Here is a 25,475-nt window from a genome sequence, read left to right on the forward strand (position 1 = left end):
ATCACCCCCCAGCTCCCAATGCCGCCCCCTGATTGGTCCTTTACTCACCTTTTGCCCTGAGTTCCCGGCATTGCCCCCTCATTCGCCTCCATCCCCCTGACTGGGCTGCAGAAACAAGTTGCCATTCTGTAGCAAGCTTCACCTGCTGAGGTAAACAATGGGGTCTGGACGATGTCACAGGGCGCGGGGTATCCTCCACGCAGGCTGGTTTGTGATTGGTCCGTCCTGGCCGCTCTGCGGCTTCCATTGGCCGAGGCAGGTGCCAGTCATCAGTAGGCGGGATCTGAGCTTGTTTGCTACACTCTGGGTGGTATCGATCCGCTCGCAGCAAACTGCAACCTCCCACCCAGTGGCAGGAAGTCATTCACAAACCCCAACCTGGGGCTCAACTACCATTTTTCGATTTTAATCATTCAAACATTTGGACTTTTGAAATGTAAGATTACTTACCCATTAGCGTATTTAAACGGGAATTGATAAATATCTGAAGGAGAAAAACACAGGGGGAAGGACAAGAGAGAATTGCAGAATAGTTCTTTTCTTTTTCATCCTTCAATGTATGATCGTCGTCAGGGGTTTTGCCAGGGTTCTGATGAGTAAGGGCAGCACAGTGGTTAGCACAGTTGCTTCACAGCTCCAGGGTCCCAGGTTCGATTCCTGGCTAGGGTCACTGTCTGTGTGGAGTCTGCACGTTCTCCCCGTGTCAGCGTGGGTTTCCTCCCACAATCCAAAAGATGTGCAGGTTAGGTGAATTGTCCTTAGTGTCAGAAAAAAAAGTTGGGTGGGGTTACAGGAATAAGATGGGCTTAAGTGGGGTGCTCTTTGCAAGGGCCGTTGCAGACTCGATGGGCCAAATGGCCTCTTTCTGCACTGTAAATTCTATAAAGGCGCCATAGTCCCAGGTGACCATAGGCTGCTTTCCTCTTTGAAGGGTAAGGTGGTGGTGGTTTAACCTGAGGGTCACCATACCTCAGGCGAGGGTCAAAGTTGAGAAGGCGGGAATAACCTCAGCCAGTACGTGAATTGAACCCGCACTGCTGGACTCGCTCCACATCACGAACCAGCTGCCAGCCAACTGAGCTTTCTGATGGGTACATGGTTGACTACTAAGACCCATCTGACCCCAGAGGGTTCTGCTGCAAATGGGACAAGGATACCGCAGGTGATTGAGTCTGTACAAGTTGCTGGCTCAGGATTTCCTCTCCCTACCTTTTCTCCCTCTCTCAGATATGTGCTTGCTTTGGAAGGCGACCACATTGATTTTTAATTGGTTGCGCCAGGTACAGAGATGCAGGGCGAGCTTACCCCATGGACTTAAAATTGATTTCAAAACTTTCTACGTGAAGTCCTTGTAGCGCTTCATTTGACAGCCGTGAGTGTGAGCACACCCCAGACTCAAGCTCTCCATAGAAGATTCATTTTCCTGATCAAGTATCATGGTTACAGCACAGAAAGAGGCCATTTGGCCCATCCAGCCCATGCCAGCCCTCTAAAAGAACAATTGAGCCAGCCCCACTCCCTAGCCCTTTCCTAAATTGACCTGTATTTTTCCCCTTCAGGTGCTTATCCAGTTCTGCCACTACACTTACAGCAATGCATTCCAGTTTGTAACCACGTGTCGCATAAAACATAGTTTCCTCCTATCATCTGAGGTTCTTTTGCCAATCACTTTAAATCTGTCCATTCTAGATCTCAGCTATGCTGCCAATGGGAACTGGTTCTCTACCCACTCTCTTCCAATCCTCCCCAGTGATTTCAGTTTTTAGCTTTAATTGAATTGCTCTACCAAAGAGCTAGCAAAGATATGATGGGCTGAATGGCCTCCTGTGCTGTAATTTTTCTATGGCAGTAGGGATGAGCAGATTCCATCATGTGGAGACATTAGAGAAGCTGGGATTGTTTTCATCAGCAAAGAGAAGGTTGAATAGAGGTGTTCAAAGTTATAAGGGATTCTGTTAGAGTAAATAGGGAACCAGTGTTTGCACTGGCAGGAGGGTTGATGACCAGACGGCACAGATTTAAGGTAAGTGGCAAAAAAGGAAGCCAGTGGGAAGAAGAGGGGAAAGAGTGGGGTGGAGTGGGACTAACTCAATAAGTCTTTCAAAGGGCTGGCACAGCACATTGTATGGGCCCACTATATTCCTTCTATGCTGTTGGATTCTACCTTCTGACACAATACACAGTCTAATATCCAGAGTAAGGTACATAGAAAGGTGCATTTGGGCAGCACGGTAGCATTGTGGATAGCACAATTGCTTCACAGCTCCAGGGTCCCAGGTTTGATTCCCGGCTTGGGTCACTGTCTGTGCAGAATCTGCACATTCTCCCCGTGCGTGCATGGGTTTCCTCCGGGTGCTCCGGTTTCTTCCCACAATCCAAAGATGTGCAGGTTAGGTGGATTGGCCATACTAAATTGCCCTGAGTGTCCAAAATTGCCCTTAGTGTTGGGTGGGGTTACTGGGTTATGGGGATAGGGTGGAGGTGTGGACCTTGGGTAGAGTGCTCTCTCCAAGAGCTGGTGCAGACTCGATGGGCCGAATGGCCTCCTTCTGCACTGTAAATTCTATGATACTCTATGATAGAAATGATTGATGGGGACAAGGAGCCAACATTTGTTTAAAGCTGCAAAAACTTATATTTGCATAGCACCTTTAAACATATTAAAATATACCAAGTTCACAGGAAAATTTAAGCAAAATAAGTGACACTGAGCCACATAAGGAGATATTTGATGAGTTGAATGAAAGCTTTCAGAAGGCGTTTGACAAGGTCCCGCATAAAAGACTGTCTACAAGGTGAGATCACAGGGGATTGGGGGTAGAGTACTAGGTTGGATTGAGGATTAGCTGGCTGACAGAAAGCAGAGGATCGGGATAAATGGGCCTTTCTCTGGCTGGCAAACAGTAACTAGTGGGGTGCTGCAGGGCTCAGTCCATGGACCTCAACTGTTTACAATTTATATAAATGATCTGCGAGCAGGGATAGAGCGTAACATAGCACAATTTGCGGATGATACTAAAATAGATGGGAAAGCAGGCAGTGAAGAGGAGATAAAGATTTTACAGATGGATATAGATAGGCTAGGAGATTGGGCCAAAATTTGGTAGATGAAGTTTAATGTAGAAAAGTCCATTTTGGCCAAAAAATAGAAAGACAAATTATTATCTAAATGGAAAACAGAGTCAAGATGTGTCTGGGGAGAGGGATCTGGGTGTCTTTGTTCATGAATCTCAGAAAGTCGATATACAGGAAGAGTATGTAATTAAAAAGGCAAATGTAATGTTAGCGTTTATTGCAAAAGGACTAGAGTGTAAAAGTAGAGAAGTGTTGTTCCAATTGTATAGGGTGTTGATGAGAGCACATCTGGAGTCTTGTGTCCAGTTTTGGTCTCCTTATTTGAGGAAGGATGTGGTGGCATTGGAGGCAGTTCAGAGGAGGTTCACCAGATGGATCCCGGGGATTAAAAAGTTGACGTATGAGAGATTTAGGGCAGCACGGTAGCCTTGTGGATAGCACAATTGCTTCACAGCTCCAGGGTCCCAGGTTCGATTCCAGCTTGGGTCACTGTCTGTGCGGAGTCTGCACATCCTCCCCGTGTGTGCGTGGGTTTCCTCCGGGTGCTCCGGTTTCCTCCCACAGTCCAAAGATGTGCGGGTTAGGTGGATTGGCCATGATAAATTGCCCTTAGTGTCCAAAATTGCCCTTAGTGTTGGGTGGGGTTGCTGGGTTATGGGGATAGGGTGGCGGTGTTGACCTTGGGTAGGGTGCTCTTTCCAAGAGCCGGTGCAGACTCGATGGGCCGAATGGCCTCCTTCTGCACTGTACATTCTGTAAAGATTAAACAGTTTGAGCTTACACTCGCTGGAGTTTAGAAGGATGAGAGGGGATCTGATTGAAGTGTATAAAATACTCAAAAGGATTGATAAAGTAAACGTAGACCAAATGGTCCCCCTTGTGGGGCAATCTAGAACGAGAGGTCACAGATATAGGTTGAGAGGCGGTAGATTTAGAAATGAGATGAGGGTGGTGAATTTGTGGAACTCGCTGCCCCACAGCGCGGAGGAATCTGAGTCATTAAATGGTTTCAAGAAAGAGATAGATATATTTCTGATAAAAAACAGATCAAAGGGAAACGGGCAATAGGTGGGGAGGTGGATTTGAGACCAGGAAGTGATCTGATTGAAATGCGGAGCAGGCTCGAAGGGCTGGATTGCCGACTTCTGCTCCTGATTCCTATGTTCCTATGTTGATCAATGAGATAGGTTTTTTAAAGAGGAACAAGAGATGTCGAGGGCTGTGGGGGCATCTTTCTGAGCCTAGACAACTTTCTGAGCCTAGACAATTTGAGCACCAATGGTGGAGCGATTAGAATCAAAGATGCTACAGGGAAGGGTCCAGAATTAGCGGAGTGCCGAGATCTCAGAGGGTTGGCGCGCTGGAGGAGGATTCCAGAGGCCATGGAGGGAAATGTAATGGTGACAGACGGGGGAATCGGGCTTGATGCAGAGGCATATACCGTCCAAAAAACAAGTCCTTCTCTGTTGCACCTTAAACTGGTGAAATTTCTTTCTCAGAGTTACAGAACCAATGGGCAGAATGGACATGGCAAGCCCTTAATCCATCTATCTCCTTGCTTGCTCCAAAAAAAAACCCACAATTGAAACGTGCTGTTGTCAGAGCTGGCGAGGACCTGTGTTGAATTCTCTGTGTATTTGCAGGATACAGCGTAGGAGGGTCACCTTCTTGGCCTGCCCTTGGGCGGAGTTGCATCGCGTGTTGGATTGTGGTCGCGGTGGAACCCAATGGTGAGCAGGAGCTCTGGTGAAGAGTCCAATTTATTATGGCAGTCGCTTCAATCCGGTGCAGGATTCCTAAAGTGCTGTGGGACAGCCCGATCCGCAGGAGCTGGAGTTCAGAGACACTCCGACCGCAGTACGACGCCGTGATCATCGGGGGAGGTAATCGACAAAAATTGCGAAATATCAATTGTCAACCCCGCTACACACACACCAAGACAGAGTTTATTTAACTTAAAGAAAAAGGGCTTCAAGCATTGACACACTGCTGCATATTAGTACCGTTAGAATTGATTGGTGTTTGTAACAAGTGCTCACATTCATCTTGTTTTGAAAATCATAGAATCCCGACAGAGCAGAAAAACCACTCGGCCCATCGAGTCTGTACCGACCTTTCGAATGAACGCTCTGCCCATTTACAAGTATCCTAACCCTGTAATCCCATACCCTAACCTGCACATCCCTGGAGACTAAGGGGCAATTTATCATGGCCAATCCACCTAACATCTTTGGATTGTGGGAGGAAAGCACCCGGAGGAAACCCACACAGGCACGAGGAGAACGTACAGACTCCGCACAGTCACCCGAGGCAGGAATTGAACCCTCCCTGGTGCAGTGAGGCAACAGTGCTAACCGCTGTGACACCGTGCCGCCCTGTGACTCTGATGAATTAAAGTGTTCATATTTCTTTCAGTTGTGCATCGTATCATTGCACGTGGGATACACTGAATCACTTGGCAATCGATCATGGCCATTGTATTGGTCGGGAGAATGTACCCCCCTCTTCTCTCTCCCCACTCTCTCCCATCTGCCCACTCACCTCTCTTGCCCAGCATTCATCTCCGGCCTCTCTGCCCTGTTACCCACTCCCCTTCCAACTTCCCCTCCAGCCCCTTCGCCCTACCCCTCCCTCCTGCTCCAGGGGAAGCTGCCCCCCTCTCCCATTCCTTCTCACTCACCTACCAGACTCCCACCCTCCTTCAACTCCACTTGACAACCCGATCTCCACGTCCCTTAATTCCCTGAGTATTCACCAATCTGTTTTGAATGTATGTCCTTAGTTCCAGGCTGTCCAGCTGGGGGATGCATCCTCTCAGTACAAGTCATTTCATAATCTTATACATTGCAACAAGAGCGTCTTTAATTGTTCGAAATTCCAATGAAGACAGGTCCACTGTGCCCAACCTCTTCTTGTACGACATCCTTCTCAACCCAGGAATCAGTCTGGTAAATCTTCCTTGTATCTCTTTCCTCAGCCAGAGACCAAAACCAAACACAACACTCCCGGTGTAGTCTCACAAAAAAACCATAGAATCCCAGCAAGACGACCTAATTACTAAACTTATTGAGCTCCCTGGGTAGGAAAGTAATACAGTAAACACTTTTGCAATTGTTGTACTAAACTATGGTTTTATATATATATAGATTTTTTCAATATATAAATTTTAATTGTTATGATCTCTGTAGAGACTGATAATTTAAAACAAAAAAGAAGTGTTTCCCAGCGACCGTCAGAAATAACAGCTAAAATCTCTCATATTTAAACAAACTAAAATCAATATAGATCAACCTATGCTTAACAGGCAACTAAAACATCAAATGAAAGAAAAGCTTGTGCTTTAACTAATGCAACAGGCATATGTCTTACAACCCTTGTGCACTATATTTCTGACAGATATATACTAATAATCTTTATTGTCACAAGTAGGCTTACATTAACAGTGCAATGAAATTATTGTGAAAAGCCCCTAGTCGCCTAGAATTCAGAATGTTCAATTCACCTAACATGCACATCTTTCGGGACTTGTGGGAGGAAACCGGAGTACCTGGAGGAAACCCATGCAGACACAGGGAGAACATGCAGACACTGCATAGGCAGTGACCCAAGTCGGGAGTCAAACCTTGGACCCTGGTGCTGTGAAGCCCCAATGCTAACCACTGTGCTCCGTACCGCCCACACTAGAGGAACACTAGAGAATAACAACTAGAGGAACAAGTCCACCATAAATCATTGCTCCCAAGCAGGCTCATTTCTCCCTGCCACACTAGATCAAAACTTCTAGTGTCCTTCAAAAATCGTTCCACTCAGATCTGATTTTTTTTACCAGTAAGGTCCATCTCAATAACTCCTTGCAAATTAAATCTCCAAAAGTCCTATTTATTCTGTTCACTTCCTTTTAAATAGAAAACTAACTTTCACAAGCATCCTGCTTGGTTGTTAAGTCAAAATAATCTTCCTGTTTCTCCACACCAGTAGTTGCATTGTCTCTCATGCTGTCTCAAAAAGCAGCTGTCCCCTCTCTGTGAATTACTGTGCAAAGGTGTGAAAATTGTCACTTGATATTGCAATAGATTTCCGTTTGAGTTGCTTCCTCGATGGCAACAAAGATCATGTAGGCAGGTCTCCAAACTGGGTTGCTTATAGAATTATCAATGTTACCTGAAATTAAAGGTACATTTTAAAACATAACCACCTTGTAAAGTCCAGCTTCATAACAACACAACACTCCTCAGTATGTACTGTTAAAAGTTCTGTTTCCTAGGTTAGCTGTTAAAGATTTTGTGGGAATAGTCATTTGGTCGTCCAGAACTTGAGTATTGCTGACAAAGAGACATACTGGGTGCGATTCTCCCAGCCCCGTGCCAGGCCGGAGAATCCCGCAACCACGCTACGCCCCCCGTCGCTGGCGCACGATTCTCCGAGGTGCGGCAAATCAGCGCCATTTGCGCCGGTGTGTTATGTGCGGCGCCGGTCGCGGGCTGCTGTACTCGGCAGGGCCGCCGATTCTCCGGCTGGGCCGAGCGGCCGCGTGGAAAAAGCAGAGTCCCGCCGGCGCCGTCCACACCTGGTTGCTGCCCGCGGGAACTCTGCGCGAAGGGTCAGGAGGCGGCCACTGGGGGGGACGGGACTCCGTCCCCGGGGGGCTTCCGATGGGGTCTGGCCCACGATCGGGGCCCACCGATTGGCAGGTCAGCCTCCCCCCCCCCCCCCCCCCCCCGGGCCTACTTTGTCGCGCGTCTGGCCCCAGAATCCTTGCGCCATGTTGCGTCGGGGTCGGAGCGTTCAGTAAGGCCACCGCGCATGCGCGGGTTGGCATGTCGCCACTGCGCATGCGTGGTTTGACGCCGCCCCCAGTGCACGCCAGGAAGTAAGGCTGGAGCGGCGTGAAACGCTCCAGCGCCGTGCTGGCCCCCTGTGGGGCCAGAATCGCTACTGCCCGCGCCGGCTTCGCGCCGTCGTGAAACCGATGGCATTCACGACAGCGCGGACACTTTTTCCCGCGATCTGAGAATCACGCCCACTGTTGTTAGGATGCTGGACCGGACCTCAACATTTGTTAGGATACCAGATAGGAACACCAAACTTTTTAAAAAATTTGTAGAACTGTGAAGATAGGACACTTCACCCCAGGAGTAATGACTCTGACCAATAGGTATCTTTTATGTTAAAACACACTTTAATTTAAATGCAGAATTAACCACATTAACATCAAAGAAAACAGCTTTACAATTATCAGTTAATTAATAAATAAAATAAAAAAATTGAACTTATTACCTATACCTGCTAGTAACCCCATTAAGCAACCCAATGCAGTTCAAATGCCTCTTATAAATAAAAGTTAACAAAGCAGGTTTACTTACTCAGCTGTGCACAGATCTTTTCAAGATCCTTTCAAGAGCAGATTCAGTACACTTTGCTCAACCTAGCAGAATTTGGCAAGACAGCTAGCTGTTCAACTTATAAGCCCTATATCAAACAGCAAAACTACAGACAGACCTGGCTCTTCCCATTAATTACATCATCTATATCCCACTAAGTTCCATGATCTGCTTATCTAGGACTAAACACCACACCTCCATACATCATCTACGCTCTAGGGAATCTCAAGAAATCATAACACAATTCAATTAGCCCTTTATCTGTAACCAGGTGAGTGGTTGGAATCAATTATGACCTCACCTTTATGATTCCTTTATTACTGCTTGAGCAGACACACAGTCTGAATACCTTAACCTAGGTTCTTTAATAATGTTACTGCGACAAATATATACCTTAACCCTGGCTTTTAATACCATTACTGCACCAGATATAAAATATATAACAATTTCTATATTCATCACACTGTCAAAGCTTTCCACCTTGCAGTCATTGGGACAGATTCATATGAATACCAATTGTGAAGGCATCAACAATTTATACTGCCTAAGGAGAGAGTGAAGATTGGTCGTCAAGTGGACTCTGATTGGCAGAGCCGTTGCCATGGAGAATGCCCCAAGGACCAGTTAACTGACAAGCTTTTGTTTAAATTCAAACCAAGCAGGTTGACTCTGATTGGTCGAGGCATTGCCATGGGGAATGAACCAGCAAATGGCTGTTCCCCCAAGCTTTTATTTAGCTGAAAAAGGTGCAATGCGTGGACATGCTCCTTCTGTCTGCAAAGGACAGGACCATGTGTGAATATATGTTGCTTCTAGCACACTGCAAATGTGACTGATCATCCCAAAATTGGTTGTCAGTGTAATGTTAGCATAATCAGAATTGTTTAGCAAATGCTGTCCAGTTGCGCAATCACATTTAACGGTGGACACCATGTTTTGAGTTTTGCAAGCATTGGTTGGTTGTGTGTGGTCAGTACATTGTCAGTCACTAACAGCCAAAGAAACATGCTGTTTGATACATCTGCCAATCGTTGGGACATATGGCCTACATAACAGCATCACACCGGCAGTGAAATTTATACCCTAAATTACTCATTTGTGTGATAGGCAGAACGTCTTTTTGACTCGATGGCAGTATCCTGTCAGTGGAAAATATACCACTGGTGTTGAGACTGAATAGAAGCAGTGTGAAATGATTCAAGGCTTTGACAACCAATTTAAGATGATTAGTCGTGTTTGCAGTGTAGCTGACTTACTCCCCCCACCCCACCCCGTCCCCATGTATCTTTCTTCCATTTGGTATCAGTTTTCTGTCTGGTTAAGTTCCAGTGAAGACCTAGGCATGTTTTACCACGATAAAGGCGCTATATAAATGTAAGTTGTTAATTTATAATATATGACGTGCTGAAACAAATGACCCGACTCACGTTATGTATAATATTATCTGTATCCAAACCATAAGAAAATGAACATCTTTCTCTTTATTTCCCCAGGCCACAATGGACTAATAGCTGTATGTACATTTTTATGTCTTTCTGGTTACGTTTTATTGGGTGTCACACTGAGGTGCCAGTCCTGCTTGTATTTGGGAAAGTATTGCCCATTGATGACCCTTAGATTTGGTCAGGCACAGCCCAGTCTGACATTTGCTGATTGGCCATGCTGTGAACTTTGACCAAATGGGGAAAAGCCTTGGCCTGAACCTCCAGGAGGAAGTCTCTATCCATGTGGCAATGTCTCTGGATAGGCAGAACGAGCAAGACTGGCCTCCTGACTCCTGATGGTCAGCTCCCAACGTTGGGAGAGACAGCGGACCGTCATAGAATGTACATAGAACATACAGTGCAGAAGGAGGCCATTCGGCCCATCGAGTCTGCACCGATCCACTTAAACCCTCACTTCCACACTATCCCCGTAACCCAAAAACTCCTAACCTTTTTGGATACTAAGGACAATTTAGCATGACCAATTCACCTAACCTAACCTGAGTCTTGGGCAGACTCAGTCTCAGGCACAGAGAGAGAGAGAGAGAGAGGGAGAGAGCAGGAACAGGGAGGCATCTGAGGGTGAATAAGGACATTTTATACTCGCAGAAAAATAGGATCAGTGGGATATAATCGAGGTAGCTCTCAAATAATGAAAGGAAATGAAAATGGCTTATTGTCACAAGTAGGCTTCAAATGGTGGGGACCAAAGGGGCAAAGTTTAGAGTAGATGTACGAGGCAAGTTTTTTACGCAGAGGGTAGTGGGTGCCTGGAACTCACTACCGGAGGAGGTAGTGGAAGCAGGGACGATAGGGACATTTAAGGGGCATCTTGACAAATATATGAATAGGATGGGAATAGAAGGATACGGACCCAGGAAGTGTAGAAGATTGTAGTTTAGTCGGGCAGTATGGTCGGCACAGGCTTGGAGGGCCGAAGGGCCTGTTCCTGTGCTGTACATTTCTTTGTTCTTTGTTCTTTGTAAATGAAGTTACTGTGAAAAGCCCCTAGTCACCACATTCCGGTGCCTGTTCGGGGAGGCTGTTACGGGAATTGAACCGTGCTGCTGGTCTGCCTTGGTCTGTTTTCAAAGCCAGCGATTTAGCCCTGTGCTAAACAACTTTGAAGATAGTTTGAGATGGGGAAGATCCCTCTCAGTTCATTGATCTAGACTCTAAAATCCCCGCCATTGTAGCTTTTTAATGATTCCTGATTCTGACCTCTGCTGTTCTATTCTGGGAATGTGTTCCAAGAATTGATCAAACTTTGTGTGAAGACGACCTTCTTGATATCAGTCCAAAGTTTGCATCCCAGTCCCATTGTCACGGTTAACAAGTTGGCATGAAAGTCTCTTGTTTGCTGCAACGATGAAACTGCAGACAAAAAAAGGCTGAAAAGACACATCACCAGAAAGAGTAAAGACAGATTTATGCATCCGTGCTGACCTCCTGAGACCCACTTTGTCAGAACCCACTATGAGTGGAATGCCCATAAGAAACTTTAACCCGTCTTCTCCCCTCCCAGCGGCTGACTGATGGTGTGTATTTCCAGAACTTTCCCTGTTTATGCAGGATTTATGGGTGAATGGTTTTGCTGAATGTGAGCGTTGTGTTTTATGAGGTCAAGATTCAGATGCGCCGAACCTTTCTAATTGCGCTGTCGAGGAGCATGCCACATGGTTGCACCAGAGAAATCCTGCTTGATTCAAAGTTCAGCTTATCACTGTTCCCCGTCTCCTGTAATAAAAACAGCAACTCTCAGAGCTTCTTAAAGCGAGAGGAGAGGTTACTGTTCTGGGTGAAGCTTTCAATTGTAGGAATTCAAACAGGTGTCCGCCGTCAAAGATCCCCATCCCACACATTTACGTCAAGACTTTTAAAAGAAATCTCAAACTAATCTCCTCTTTGTATTTTCTCTGTCTCTACACGACCCTGGATCCCCGATCCTGGCAAATCAATGCTGGTTTCCAAACTGGCCAGCTTTATTTATACAGGGAGTCTGCTAATGATTTCTCTGCCCCCCCCCCTCATTGGGGAAGCTCATACTCCCACAGGATTGTGGGATTGTCATTAGTCCCCAGCCAATGGTAAGCAGGCAGGTTATAACATCCCTCCCCCCGCAAAGTCCAAGGAATCCACCGAAGACCCTGGCGAAGGAGGGCGTCGGACTCGTTTTGCGCAGGCCGGACACCATTTGCATGAGGCGCTGGATCGGGCGGCGTGTAACGAGACGGAGACCGGCGCTTCCGTGATGAACGGCGTAACGGTTGTACATCCACGGCCCGTGGGCCTGAGGATTCCCCCTCTGATGCGTCCTGTGTCTCCATCTCGGAGTCAGAATCTGCTGCCTCTGTCTTCTCGGCGTCTCTATCTCCACGCGGTTCTGTAACGACCTGCGCAGACTTTGAGTGAGGCACCAGAGGAAGATTGTGAGGACTATTTCCATTGTCTCTGGTCTCTATGGCTGTAGAAATGAGCTCCGGGGGCGGGGAATCTTTGGAAGGGATAGTCTTCTGGACCGAACGTGGTCTACATGTTTGCGCTGGAGACGATCCTGGGCTTGCACCTGGTAAGATATAGGGCCCGTTTGGCGAAAGATTACGCCAGGGACCCACTGGGCACCACCAGCAAAATTGCGAATGAACACTGGGTCACTGGGTGCAAACTGCCGAATCGGCCGATGCCGAGAAAAACCCTGTCCCTGCCGTTCTTGTGTGTGGTGTACTTTTGCGCCAATGTCCGGGAAAACCATACTAAGGTGGGTGCGAAGTCTCCGGCCCATTAGGAGTTCTGCGGGAGCTACCCCAGTCACCGCATGGGGGGTGCTCCTATACGAAAACAGAAAGTGAGCCTGCTTCTTTAGGCCTCGTTTGAATGTCTGCACTGCGCGCTCCGCCAACCCATTTGAAGCCGGGTGGTAAGGGGCAATGCGGATATGGCGTATGCCGTTTATCTTCATGAACCTCGCAAACTCACTGGTGAATGGAGTGCCGTTATCTGTGGCCAGCACCTCAGGGAGGCCATGCGTACTAAAAGACAAACGCATCTTCTCAATTGTTGCGCAGGACGTTGTGCCTAGCATCTTATGCACCTCTAGCCATTTAGACTGGGCGTCGATTAATAGAAGGAACATGGATCCTTGAAAAGGACCGGCGAAATCCACATGTAAGCGCGCCCAAGGCTGCCCTGGCCATTCCCAGTGATGTAGGGGCGCGGCCGGCGGAAGCTTCTGATGCTCCTGACAAATGGAGCAGTTTTGGGCCACCTTCTCAATGTCAGTGTTGAAGCCTAGCCACCAAACATAACTCAGGTGATTTTCATTTTAGTCACACCTGGATGCCCATTGTGCAAGTCTCTTAGTATCAGCTCCTGTCCTTTTTCCGGGACAATCACATGCGCCCCCCCACAAGAGGATGCCGTCTTCCACGCTGAATTCTGACAGCTTGGAGGAAAATGCCCGCAACTCGCCTGGGAGCTGTCTATGCTGCCCACCATACAGGACAATGTGTCGAACCTTTGACAGGACTGGCTCCGTCTTGGTCCACTCACGGATCTGTGATGCCGTGACAGGCAAGGTGTTCATAAAATTTAGGGTTGCAACCACCTCACCGGTCATGGGGGTCGACATGGGGCCGGTTGATAAAGGCAATCGGCTCAGTGCGTCGGCATTCGCTATCTGTGTTCCTGGTTTGTGCTCCAGAGAATGCTCGTATGCAGCGAGCAACAAAGCCCAGCGCTGGATCCGTGTAGAAGCAATGGGCAGTATTGGCTTATCCTCTCTGAAAAGTCCCAGCAGAGGCTTATGATCAGTCACGATAGTGAAGTGGCGGCCAGCCACGTACTGATGGAAACGTTTCACCGCAAAGACCACTGCCAGGCCCTCCTTCTCGATCTGCGTGTACTTTTTCTCCGCTGCAGTCAATGTGCGGGAGGCGAAAGCTATCGGTCGCTCAGCCCCGTTCTCCATCTTGTGGGACAGGACGGCCCCAATACCATACGGGGATGCATCACATGTGACGAGCAAAGGCTTTCCAGGATCATAGTGGGTTAGTAACCCAGACGACGACAATTGTTGTTTTACCCGCCGAAAAGCGGTTTCTTGCGGCTGACCCCAAACCCAGGTGTGATTTTTCTTTAGCAGCAGGTGTAAGGGGGCCAGCGTAGATGCCAGATTGGGGAGGAACTTCCCGTAATAGTTTACGAGGCCGAGAAAAGAACGAAGATGCGAAGTGTCAGCCGGGGCGGGGGCCTGTTGAATCGCACGCACCTTTTCTGCGACGGGGTGCAAACCTTCACGGTCCACCCGATAACCCAGGTAGACTACTTCCTTCGCCTGAAAGACGCACTTTGTGCGACGTAAACGGACTCCAGCCTCCGAAAAGCGCCTAAGGACAGCCTCCAGATTTTCCAAATGTTCCTGCTCCGACGTCCCTGTGATCAAAACGTCATCTAAGTAGACAACGACACGCGCTAAACCTCTCAAAATGCCCTCCATAACGCGTTGAAAAATAGTACAGGCAGAGGATACTCCAAAGGGCAAACGTGTATATTCATACAGGCCCTGGTGTGTATTAATCGTTACATATGGTCGGGAGGCAGGGTCCAGCTCCAACTGTAGGTATGCGTGACTCATATCTAATTTTGTGAACGAGAGTCCACCTGCAAGCTTCGCGTAGAGATCCTCTATGCGAGGCATTGGGTATCGGGAAGCCGTATTCACTGTAAGTTTATAGTCGCCGCACAAGCGAACTGTGGCATCTGGCTTCATTACAGGTCCAATTGGTGCTGCCCAGTCAGCGAAACAGACAGGCCTGATAATACCCAAAGTTTCCAAATGAGTGAGCTCCCCTTCTACCTTCTCGAGCAAGGCGTAAGGCACCGGGCGCGCCCGGAAATAGCGCGGCATGGCTCCTGGTTCGACTTGGATACGGGCTACGGCCCCTTTTATTTTCCCCAAACCAGGCTGGAATACATCTGGGTATCGTCCTAGCACCTCAGTCAACCCTCCAGAAACTGTTTGGAGGATGTGCTGCCACTGCAGCCGCAAATGGCGCAACCAGTCCCGAGCCAACAGGCTGGGCCCATGGCCGCGCACCCCGAAAAGTGGGAAACGCCACTCCTGGCGTCCATAAACAACAGGGGTCATCGTAGTTCCTGCAATGTCCAATGGTTCCCCCGTGTAGGTGGCCAACCTGGCCTGTGAGTCGGTTAATGTAAGGGTCTGTATACCCTGCTTAATGCGGTCGAATGTCCTCTGGGCGATCACGGAGACCGCTGCGCCAGTGTCCAACTCCATCTCAAGCGGGTGACCATTGACCCGTACTGTCACCTTAATTGGGGCCACACGGGGAGCTGCCACACAATGCAGCTGCAGGCAGTTGTCCTCCGTCTCCACGTCCTCAGGAGTAGTCGCCGCAGGTTCATCCACATGGAAGGTATGGCCCCTGGGCTGGTCACAGTTTCGGTCGGAACGACGGCGGCCCCCAGGACCGGCGTCCGCGACGGGGTCGGCACCTACAAGCCTGACACGGACATGGCTCCTCATCCATTGGTTCTGGAGATGGCTCCCTTTGGGGAGGAATGTCCAATGGCCACTGCCGTCGATCCGGACGTCACCTCGCCCAAAGTACCGCAGGAGTGCGGGGGGACGTTTTCGGACGGAAGGGGTTGCGTCCCAAGGCATGCACTTCCATTCCCTGTAGCTCCTGCACTCCTCGTTCTGCGCTCTCTCGGGACAATACTATTTGAATGGCCTGTTGGAAAATCAATGTTGGCTCAGCTAACAACTTTCTCTGGGTGGCCGCGTTGTTAATACCGCAAACCAAATGGTCGCGTAACATTTCTGACAAGGTCTCACCACAGTCACAGTACTCCGCAAACCTGCGTAGCCTGGATAGAAAGTCGGCAAGGGATTCTCCTGGGGTCCTCTCAGCGGTATTAAACCGGTAATGTTGGACTCTCGTGGACGGGGTTGGGTTAAAATGCAACCCCACTAAATTCACAAGTTCATCAAACGTTTTGGTGTCCGGCGCAGCTGGGCACGTAAGGTTCCTAATCACCCCAAACGTATGCGGGCCGCAGGCGGTGAGCAATATGACCACCTGGCGCTCGTTTTCGGTGATATTGCTTGCCTGGAAATAGTAACGCATCCGTTGTGCGTACTGGTTCCAGCTTTCCAGCGCAGCATCAAAAACATCCAAACGTCCTCCCACAGGATTGTGGGATTGTCATTAGTCCCCAGCCAATGGTAAGCAGGCAGGTTATAACAGACCATTACTGATTTAACGATCTGTGCTTGTTTATGTGCTTGAAAGTTGATTTGTTTTTATTATGTCTTCATATCCCTCTGCTCAAACATTCAACAAATTTTCTATCTGAACCCCTCCATTGAGTTTTTAATAAATTCATTCATAGACTGTGGGCGCTATTCTCCCCCCCCCCCCCCCCCCCCCCCACGCCGGGTGGGAGAATTGCCGGGACGCCGCGCGAATCGTGCCACGCCGCCCCAACCCCCACACGCGATTCTCCCACCTCCTGGAAACCAGCGGCGCGCGATTCGCACCGGGCCGCTCGGAGAACCGGCGAGCGGCGATTCTCCGGCCAGAATCGGCCGAGCGGCCGCTACGACACAACAGGTTCCCGCCGGCGCCATCCACCCCTGGTCGCTGCCGGCGGGAACTCCTTCACCGGGGTGGACTCCTTCACCGGGGTGGACTCCGATGGGGTCTGGCCCGCAATCGGGGCCCACCGATCGGCGGGCCGGCCTCTTTCCCCCCCCCCCCAGGGCCTACCTCCTTCTGCACGCGGCCCCAGAACACCGGCTCCATGTTGGTGAGGGACCGGCGTGCGTAAGACATTCCCCGCGCATGCGCAGGATTGGGCTGCCCATTTGGCGCCGCGTAAGGGGGCCAGAAAGGTCATGCCCGGGCCCCACCCCTGTGGGGGCCAGACTAGGTCATGCCCGGGCCCTGTTCGCGCCGTCGTGAAACGCGATGGCGTTCACGATGGCACGAACACTTGGCCTCCATATCGGAGAATCGCCCCCTGTGTGTGTAGCTGGCTGGTCCGGCATTGGTGCCCATCCCTAATTGGCCCTGAACCGAGTGCCTTGCTCGGTCTTTTCAGAGGACATTCAAGAGTCAACCACTTTACTGTGGACCTGAGCCACTTGCAGGCCAGATTCCTTCCCTAAAGGACATTCGCCAATCAGATGGGTTTTTACAGTAACCAGCAATGGTTTCATGGTCATCATGAGGTCTTTCGTTCCAGAATTTTTTATTGAATTCAAGTTTCACCATCTGTTGTGGTGGGATTCGAGCCGTGGTCTCCAGAGCCCGACTCTGGGTCTCTGGATTACTAATTCAGCGCCAATACCACAACACCACCGTCGGGATCTTCCAGTCCCACTGATGTCGATGGCCATTCGCATCGCTCGCCGGCCATGCCACGGTGGGGGGGGGGTGGGGGGGGGGGGTTGTCGCCTTCGGCAGCACTACAAGATCCTGCCAGTTGAATTGGGCAGATAATCCTGGCCATACTGGGTGACTTGCTTCCACAATAAAAATGAGTTCTCAGGTGATTGAGGAGTCCAATGCGTGACCTACGGTGTCTGTCAGAGGTGGGTCTGACGGTGGTTAGAGGAGTGGGTGGGTGGGGTGCCCGGGTGGGGTGCCCCTGGTGGCCACGCGCTGCGTTCACCGTTAACACTCAACTTCCGCTTGTTCTCGCCGAAGAACCCTCAGGGTGTTCAGCTCCTTCTCACTTGCTTTTCCTCCACTTCGGGCAGTCCTGGGCCAGGGATTCCCAGGTGTCGGAGAGAATGTTGCACTTTTTCAAGGAGGCTTTGAGGGCGCCCTTGGAGAGTTTCTCTGCCCTCCTGGGCCTTGCTGTGTCGAAGCTCTGAGTAGAGAGTTTATTTCGGGAGTCCCGTGTCAGGCACGCGGGTGATGTGGCCCATCCCGCGGAGCTGCTTCACTGATGTGGATGTTGGCCTTGGCAAGAACACTGATGTTGGCGTCTTTCTCCTGCCAATGGATTTGCAGGATCTTGCGGAGGTTGCGCTGATGACACTTCTCCAGGGTTTTGAGGTGCCTGCTGTACATAGCCTACGTCTCTGAGCCAGATAGGGGGGGGGGGCGGGTATCGCTACTGCTCTGTAGACCATGAGCTTGGTGCCAGGTCTCGGGTCCTGCTGTTCAAACAAACACTCTCTTCCTCAGGCAGCCGAAGACTGTGCTGTCACACTGAAGATGTTGCTGTTTGTCCTTGTTGACAGTCGGCTCCTAAGGTAAACAAAGTGGTCCATGGTATCCAAGGTGGTCAGTGCTGTGTGGAGGAGCAGGTTGCTAGACGACCTTTGCCTTATGGATGTTTAGTGTAAGACCCATGCCCTCTTACCCTGGATAATAGTGTTGATGATGACTTAGAGCCTGGTCTCCCAGGATGCGCAGACGCAAGCATCGTCTGCAAGCTGTAGTTCAATGACAGAGGATGGAATGACCCTAGATCTGGCCTGTAGGTGGTGGAGGTTGAACAGATTCCCATTCCATCTGTAGTTTAGCTCCACTCCAGTGAGGGGCTTGCTGAGGGTGAGATGGAGAATTACAGCAAGGAAGATTGAGAAGGTTGTGATGACTCAGCCTTGCTTGACCCCAATCCGGACATGAATTGGCTTTGTAGTGGATCCATTGGTCAGGATCACGGCCTACATGTCACCGTGGAGCAGGCACAGGATGGTGACAAACTTTTGGGGGCAGCCGAAACGGAGGAAGCCGCGCCATAATGCCTTGTGGTTCACAGTGTCGAAGGCCTTTGTGAGGTCAAAAAAGGCCATGTACAAGGGTTCATGTTCCCTGCATTTCACTTGTGGTTGCCGTGCAGTGAAGATTGTGTCTGCTGTCCCCCTTAGCGAGCAGAATCCGCATTGCGACTGTGAGAGGAGCTCTTCAGCCACGGGGAGATTAAGGAGGACTCCTGCATTGACCTTCCGTGCGGCCAACAGCAGGGAAATTCCTCTGTAGTTACTGCAGTCAAACTTGTCACCTTTCATGATATGTCTCTGAGGTCTCCTGGCACCCTCCTTCCTGATAAGGGAAGTGAGGTCATGTATCCACATCAGTTTTGCTTCTCCACCATGTTTTGGTGCTTTGGCGGAGATTCCACCTGCTCTTGATGCCCCAATGTTCTTTAGCTGTGGGATGTGTTGGATCCTACCTTGTGTTGGGGTTGTGTTGAGATGGTGGGGGGCAGTAGCCTGCTGCAGGATGGATTTGGGGGAACTCATGTTGAAAACAGAGTGTCTGGTAATGAGGTCGTCAAAGTGCTCTTTCCAGCAGGCGTTGATGGCTTCCCTATTCTTGATGAACACCTCTCAGTTCCTGGCCAGCGGTGGGATGGGGCCTTGATGCTTGGGCTGTAGGTGGTCTTGAATGTGCTAAAGAAACCTCGCGCGTCATGGTTGTCAACTAACTGCTGTATCTCCTGCGCTTTCCCCACCCGCCATCTGTCCTTTAGGTCACAGCTTTTATTCAGACCTCTGCAGAGCTGCTTTCTTACTCTTGAGGGGGGAGGGGCGTCGCTGTTTCATGTTCAGACAGCATTGCACTCGCGGTTTATCAGCTCCTGGATCACCTGGTCATTCTCATTAAACCAGGTTGAGTGACCAGGCATCGCTTTGCAGGTGCTGATTATGAAGTCCTTGGGGGCAGACAAGGCACTGTGGATACCCTCCGTCTCTGGGTTAATGGGAGTCGTCAGGTTGACAGTGAGACACTGGCTGAACAGGGCTCTCTTATCAGGGTCTTTGAGTGCCTAAGAGTTGATTTTTCGACAGCATTGTTTCTGCTCCCGTCACTGCTTTGGGGCTAGTGATGACGCTCACAGAGCAGATTAGGCAGTGATCCATCCAGCAGTTGCCGGATCTTGTGATACGCACGTCCTTGCAGTCCCTCACTCAGGTGATGACAGAGTTGAGCAGATGTCAGTGCTTGGAGCAAGGGTGTTACCATGAGCTCTTGTATTGATGGCTCTGATGGAACACATTGTTGATTAGGATACGGTCGTGTTACAGATATTTTGTCAGGAGCAGTTGGTGCTGGACATCCCTACCCCTCGCTGCTGATTACACCGGCCCAGAGGCCGGTGCCCTTTCCAATTCTGGCATTGAGGTTTCCAAGCAGGATCAGCTCGTCACCTGTTGGGACTCAGACCAGGGATTGAGAGAGGCTGGAGTAAAATTCCTCTTTGACTTGACTGTAGTGTCCAGTGTTGGAACATATGCCCCGAAGACTGGTTCTGGGCAAAGATGAGCTGAAGGGTCATGCCGTATGCATTTATCCTGCATGGGGAGTCTCTGAGATGGTCAACTAGTTTGTTTTTAATGGCAAAGCCAACCCCATGGAGGTGGCGACCTTCCACTGGTATACCTTTCCAGAAGGTATAATTGCCACCTTGTTCATTGAGCTGGCCTCAGCGAGGGCAGCGATGTCAATAACAAATGAGTTGAAGGGCTCCAACAGCAGCACACTGTTCCCGTCTGTCACCGTTGGCATTGTCCGTGAGATTCCTAACATTCTAGGTCCTGAACTACATTTTAAGGGTGTGGTAGTCGGTATTAGGGGTATTACGGTACCCAGGTTGACGCTGTAAGACCATTGGTGTGGGAGGTACCTGAGATAGCGATATCATTGGTGAAGCCTGCCTGCTGGTTCCGCCCAGTAAGGCGGAGTATAAGAGCCTGTGTCTCCCCAGCAGCTGCATTCTGTACCTGCGCTGCTGGGGGGAACATCTAGTCCAATAAAGCCTTCAATTGTTTCCAATCTCGCTTCTGGAGTTATTGATCGAACATCAAAGGGTTGGAAGATCCTTCTGCATGAGTTCTTTTTAAAAATAAATTTAGAGTACCCAATTATTATTTTTTTCCCAATTAAGGGGCAATTTAGCGTGGCCAATCCACCTATCCTGCACATCTTTGGGTTGTGGAGGTGAAACCCACGCAGACACGGGGAGAATGTGCAAACTCCACATGGACAGTGACCCAGGGCCGGGATTCGAACACCGGGTCCTCAGCACTGCAGTCCCAGTGCTATCCACTGCGCCACATGCCACCCATTGCATGAGTTCTTTTAATGTGGAATGGACGGACGGACGAGGCCTGGGTCCAGTGGCAAGTGGCTTCAAGGTGATTGGAGACCAATGCCTGCCGTATGGGCCAAGAGCACACAAGCTCACATTCTCCCGCTGTCCTCCTTTCCCCTTCCCACAGGACAACCATAACATGATAGAATTTTTTATCAAGGTGGCAAGTGAAGCAGTTGATTCGGAGACTAGGGTGCTGAACCTTAATAAAGGGAACTATGAAGATATGAGGTGTGAGTTGGCCTTGATAGATTGGGGAGAGTTACTAAAAAGGTTGACAGTGGATAGACAATGGCAAACATTCAAGGAACGCATGGGGGAACTACAGCAACTGTTCATTCCTGTCTGGCAGAAAGGCAAAGGGGGTAAGAGGGCCAATCCATGGCTTACAAAGGAAATTAGAAATAGTATCCGATCCAAGGAAGAAGCATACAGATTGGCTAAGAAAAATAATAGGTCTGAGGATTGGGGGCAGTTAAGAATTCAGCAAAGAATGACGAAGGGATTGATTAAGAAGGGGAAAGTACAGTTCGAAAGGAAGCTTGCAGGGAACATAAAGACTGACACTAAGAGTTTCTATAGATATGTGAAGAGAAAGAGATTGGTAAAGAGAAATGTAGGCCCCCTACAGCCAGAAACAGGGACAAAGAAATGGCTGAGCAATTGAATACATACTTTGGTTCCGTCTTCACAAAAGGACACAAATCAGATACAAGAAATGCTGGAGAATGAAAGATTTAGTGAGAGGAAACAACTGAGGGAGATCAACATTAGTAGAGAAGTGGTGCTGGGAAAATTGATGGGATTGAAGGCGGATAAATCCCGAGGGCCTGAGAATCTGCATCCCAGAGTGCTTAAGGAGGTAGCTCTGGAAATAGTGGATGTATTGGTGGTCATCTTCCGGGATTCTATAGACTTTGCAACTGTCCCTGCAGATTGGAAAGTAGCTCACATCACTCCGATATTCAAAAAGGGAGGTAGAGAGAAAGCAGGAAATTATAGACCAGTAAGCCTAACATCGGTAGTGGGGAAAATGCTTGAATCTTTTATAAAGGACTTTATAGCGGAACATTTAGAAAGCAGTGGCAGGATCAGTCAGAGTCAGCATGGATTTATGAAGGGAAAATCATGCTTGACAAATCTGTTGGAATTCTTTGAAGGGGTAACCAGTACAGTTGACAAGGGGGAGCCAGTCGATGTGGTATATTTGGACTTTCAGAAGGCGTTTGACAAAGTATAAGAGTTTATTGTGCAAAATTAAAGCGCATGGGTTTGGGGCCAATGTATTGAGGTGGATAGAAAACTGGTTGGCAGAGAGGAAACAAAGAGTAGGGATTAATGTTCCTTTTCAAATTGGCAGGCAGCAACTAGTGGGGTACCACAGGGATCGGTACTGGGACCCCAGCTTTTCACAATATATGTTAATAATTTGGATGAGGGAACAAAATGTAACATCTCAAAGTTTCCAGATGATACTAAGTTAGGTGGGAGGGTGAATTGTGACGAGGATGCAGGGATCCTACAGCATGATCTGGACAGGTTGGGCGAGTGGGCAAACCAATGGCAGATGCAGTATAATTTGGATAAGTGTGAGGTTATTCATTTTGGAAGCAAAAACAGGAAGGCAGATTACTACCTGAATGGTTGTAAATTGGGAGAGGGGAGTGTGCAGCGGGACCTGGGTGTCCTTGTGCACCATTCGCTGAAGGTAAGCATGCAGGTGCAGCAGGCAGTAAAGAAGGCTAATGGTGTGTTGGCCTTCATTGTGAGAGGTTTTGAGTATAGAAGCAGGGATGTGTTCCTGCAATTGTACAGGGCCTTGGTGAGGTCACACCTGGAGTATTGTGTGCAGTTTTGGTCTCCTTCTCTGAGGAAGGATGTTCTTGCTCTCGAGGGAGTGCAGCGAACGTTTACCAGACTGATTCCAGGGATGGCCGGACTGTCATATGAGGAGAGATTGACTAGGTTGGGATTGTTCTCGCTGGAGTTCAGAAGAATGAGGGGAGATCTCATAGAGACTTATAAAATTCTAACAGGACTAGACAGGGTAGATGCAGGGAAGATGTTACCATTGATGGGTGTGTCCAGAATCAGGGGTCACAGTCTGAGGATTCAGGGTAAACCATTTCGCACAGCTATAAGGAGACATTTCTTCACACAAAGAGTGGTGAGCCTGTGGAATTTATTACCACAGGAAGTAGTTGATGCTAAAACTTTGAATATATTCAAGAGGCAACTAGATATAGCACTCGGGGGGAATGGGATCAAAGGCTATGGGGAGAAAGCAGGATTAGGCTATTGAGTTGGATGATCAGCCATGATTGTGATGAATGGCGGAGCAGGCTCGAAGGGTCAAAAAGCCTCCTGCTCCTATCTTCTATGTATCTATGTACCTCTCTCCCAGGGATTCACAAAGTGGCCTCGTGAGGGCCGCACTGGCCAATGGGTCCATGCTGCTCCTCTCGCACTCCCTCACTAATTTGATGTCTGTGCAATATTTTTAAAGAATGTTTTAAAAAGCGTGTCTTCAAATTTGATCTTGGGGACTGGAAGCCAGAAGGCTCGATGGAAGTTTTGACTGTTGCCTTGTCTCTCGCAGGCCGCGTACCTCCAGATGTCTGGAGTCAACACTGCCGTGTTAGAGAAGCGTCATGTGATTGGTGGGGCCGCTGTCACGGAGGAACTCATTCCAGGTAGGAGCAGATCCAACCAGGCCAGGTACAAGAGGTTCCTAGGGTTTCAGTAAGAATACCTGTTGAGCCTTGCAGGCTGCGCTCCAGCCGAGAAAACATTGAGCCAAGGCTTCTCTGCTCCCAGACCTCTGCCATCTAGATGGACAAGGGAAGCAGGTACACAGGGACACCACCATCTGAATGGGTCCGTGGCCACGCATGCACACGGCGCCGACCTGCAGCGGTCGCACCGTACAACATGGCACCGGTCGTGCGCGGACCCAACATGCCAGGTAGTGCCCCCCCTGGACATCCGCTGGCCACCCCCCTGGAAACCCCCCACCAGTCCCCACAGCCCTCGCCGAAGCCCCCCCCCCCCCCGGCCAGGAGAACGGCTCCCGCCCGTCTGTGGCCGCAGCTGCCATGCCAGGTTCCTGACCGCTGACACCACACGTCCCCTGGGCTGTCGGGAACTCAGCCCATTGGGGGCGGAGCATCGGGGGAGGGCCTTCAGGTGACGTCCTGAGGACTTCCCACAGGCGTACGGCACGCTGCTCAATGACAGCGTTTAGGAGGGGCGGAGCGTGCGAAAACAGGCACGCCCTCGATTCCATCAGAAAAAGGGAATGGAGAATCCCGCCCAGTACCTCTGACAGTGCAGCACTCCCTCGCCACTGCATTGGAGTGTCAGTCTTGAGTTGTGTGCTTAAGCCCTGGAGTGGGACTTGTACCTACAATCTTCTGGCTCCGAGGCGAGAGGGCTAGCCACTGAGCTATGCCTGACACACTGAAGGTGGCTTACCACTGGCTTCTTGAGGGCAATTGGGGGGTGGGTAATAAATGCTGGTCTTGCCAATGTTGCCCATCTCCCGCGAGAAGAAGCATTTCAGTCAGCAGAAGCATTTATTCATCGTAGTTACGGTGTTGGTTTATGTGATACCAGACCTGCCAACTCTCGCAAATTCATTGGGCGAGAAACCTTTTCTGAACCTTGCTCAAGATCTCACACTGAGACTTTCAAGTCTTGTGATTGCTTTTTTCCAAACACTACGGTGTTAAGGACTAAAGCAGGTGTTAATAGTAGCATAAAGATCAGAAAGCAGAACAAATAATAGCAAAACAAGTGTCAACACCTCTGAAAGCAAAACCTAAGAAAAAGTTAGACACTGTTCTTGTCTGGAGAAAGGATTTGGAGATGAAAATATATAATTGCCATTAATATTTGGCAGGAAATGACAAGAGTATATGTTTTTCTTTTGGACAGTTCTGTGACTGTTTTGATATTTTTCCATTTTAGTTTATATTTGAAAAATGAGTGAGCAGCTCAACATTTATGTACCGAATCTCTCAATTTTTAAGAGTTAATGTTTTGATTTGTGAGATGGTGGGGTTGACATTGCCACATCTCCCTGCATCGGATACTGTGTCTGTTACCATCTATCCAAGCCCCTTCCAGCTGCCAAATGCTCATGGCGAAATTGGCAAGTTGAGGCCTCACAGTTTTATAATTGGTGGAAATTGATGGGATATCTCATTGTTCTGTTTATCCTCCGCATCCCTCCTAGACTCGCTTCTGACCGCACGCTCCCCTCAGGGACTTGCTTCATGTATTCATCCTTACCACTGAACACTGGGAGATTCCTGAATGCAGAATGTGGTACCTCCCTCCCGGGGGCTCTTTGCTTCCTGCCCAATTGAGACACAAAATGGTTTTGCTCTTTCCCTTT

General features: G+C 49.4%; 1 protein-coding gene across 2 annotated transcripts in view; it reads left to right on the plus strand.

Annotated features, from left to right (window-relative positions):
- The first annotated feature begins 70 nt into the window (after positions 1–70).
- pyroxd2 (pyridine nucleotide-disulphide oxidoreductase domain 2) overlaps positions 71–25,475 on the plus strand; it is a 53,310-nt gene continuing 27,905 nt past the window's right edge. The window contains exons 1-4 of one of the 2 annotated variants that reach the window (XM_072479617.1): positions 71–150; positions 4,719–4,958; positions 9,950–9,969; positions 23,676–23,769. In XM_072479617.1, coding sequence (XP_072335718.1) covers positions 4,841–4,958; positions 9,950–9,969; positions 23,676–23,769 — 232 coding nt within the window. In that variant the 5' untranslated portion in view covers positions 71–150; positions 4,719–4,840. Of the gene's footprint in view, positions 151–4,718; positions 4,959–9,949; positions 9,970–23,675; positions 23,770–25,475 lie in introns of those variants that run through there. The other variant, XM_072479618.1, reaches the window with a different exon arrangement.

Source organism: Scyliorhinus torazame, chromosome 16 (genome assembly GCF_047496885.1).
Source record: "Scyliorhinus torazame isolate Kashiwa2021f chromosome 16, sScyTor2.1, whole genome shotgun sequence".
Taxonomy (NCBI): Eukaryota; Metazoa; Chordata; class Chondrichthyes; order Carcharhiniformes; family Scyliorhinidae; genus Scyliorhinus; species Scyliorhinus torazame.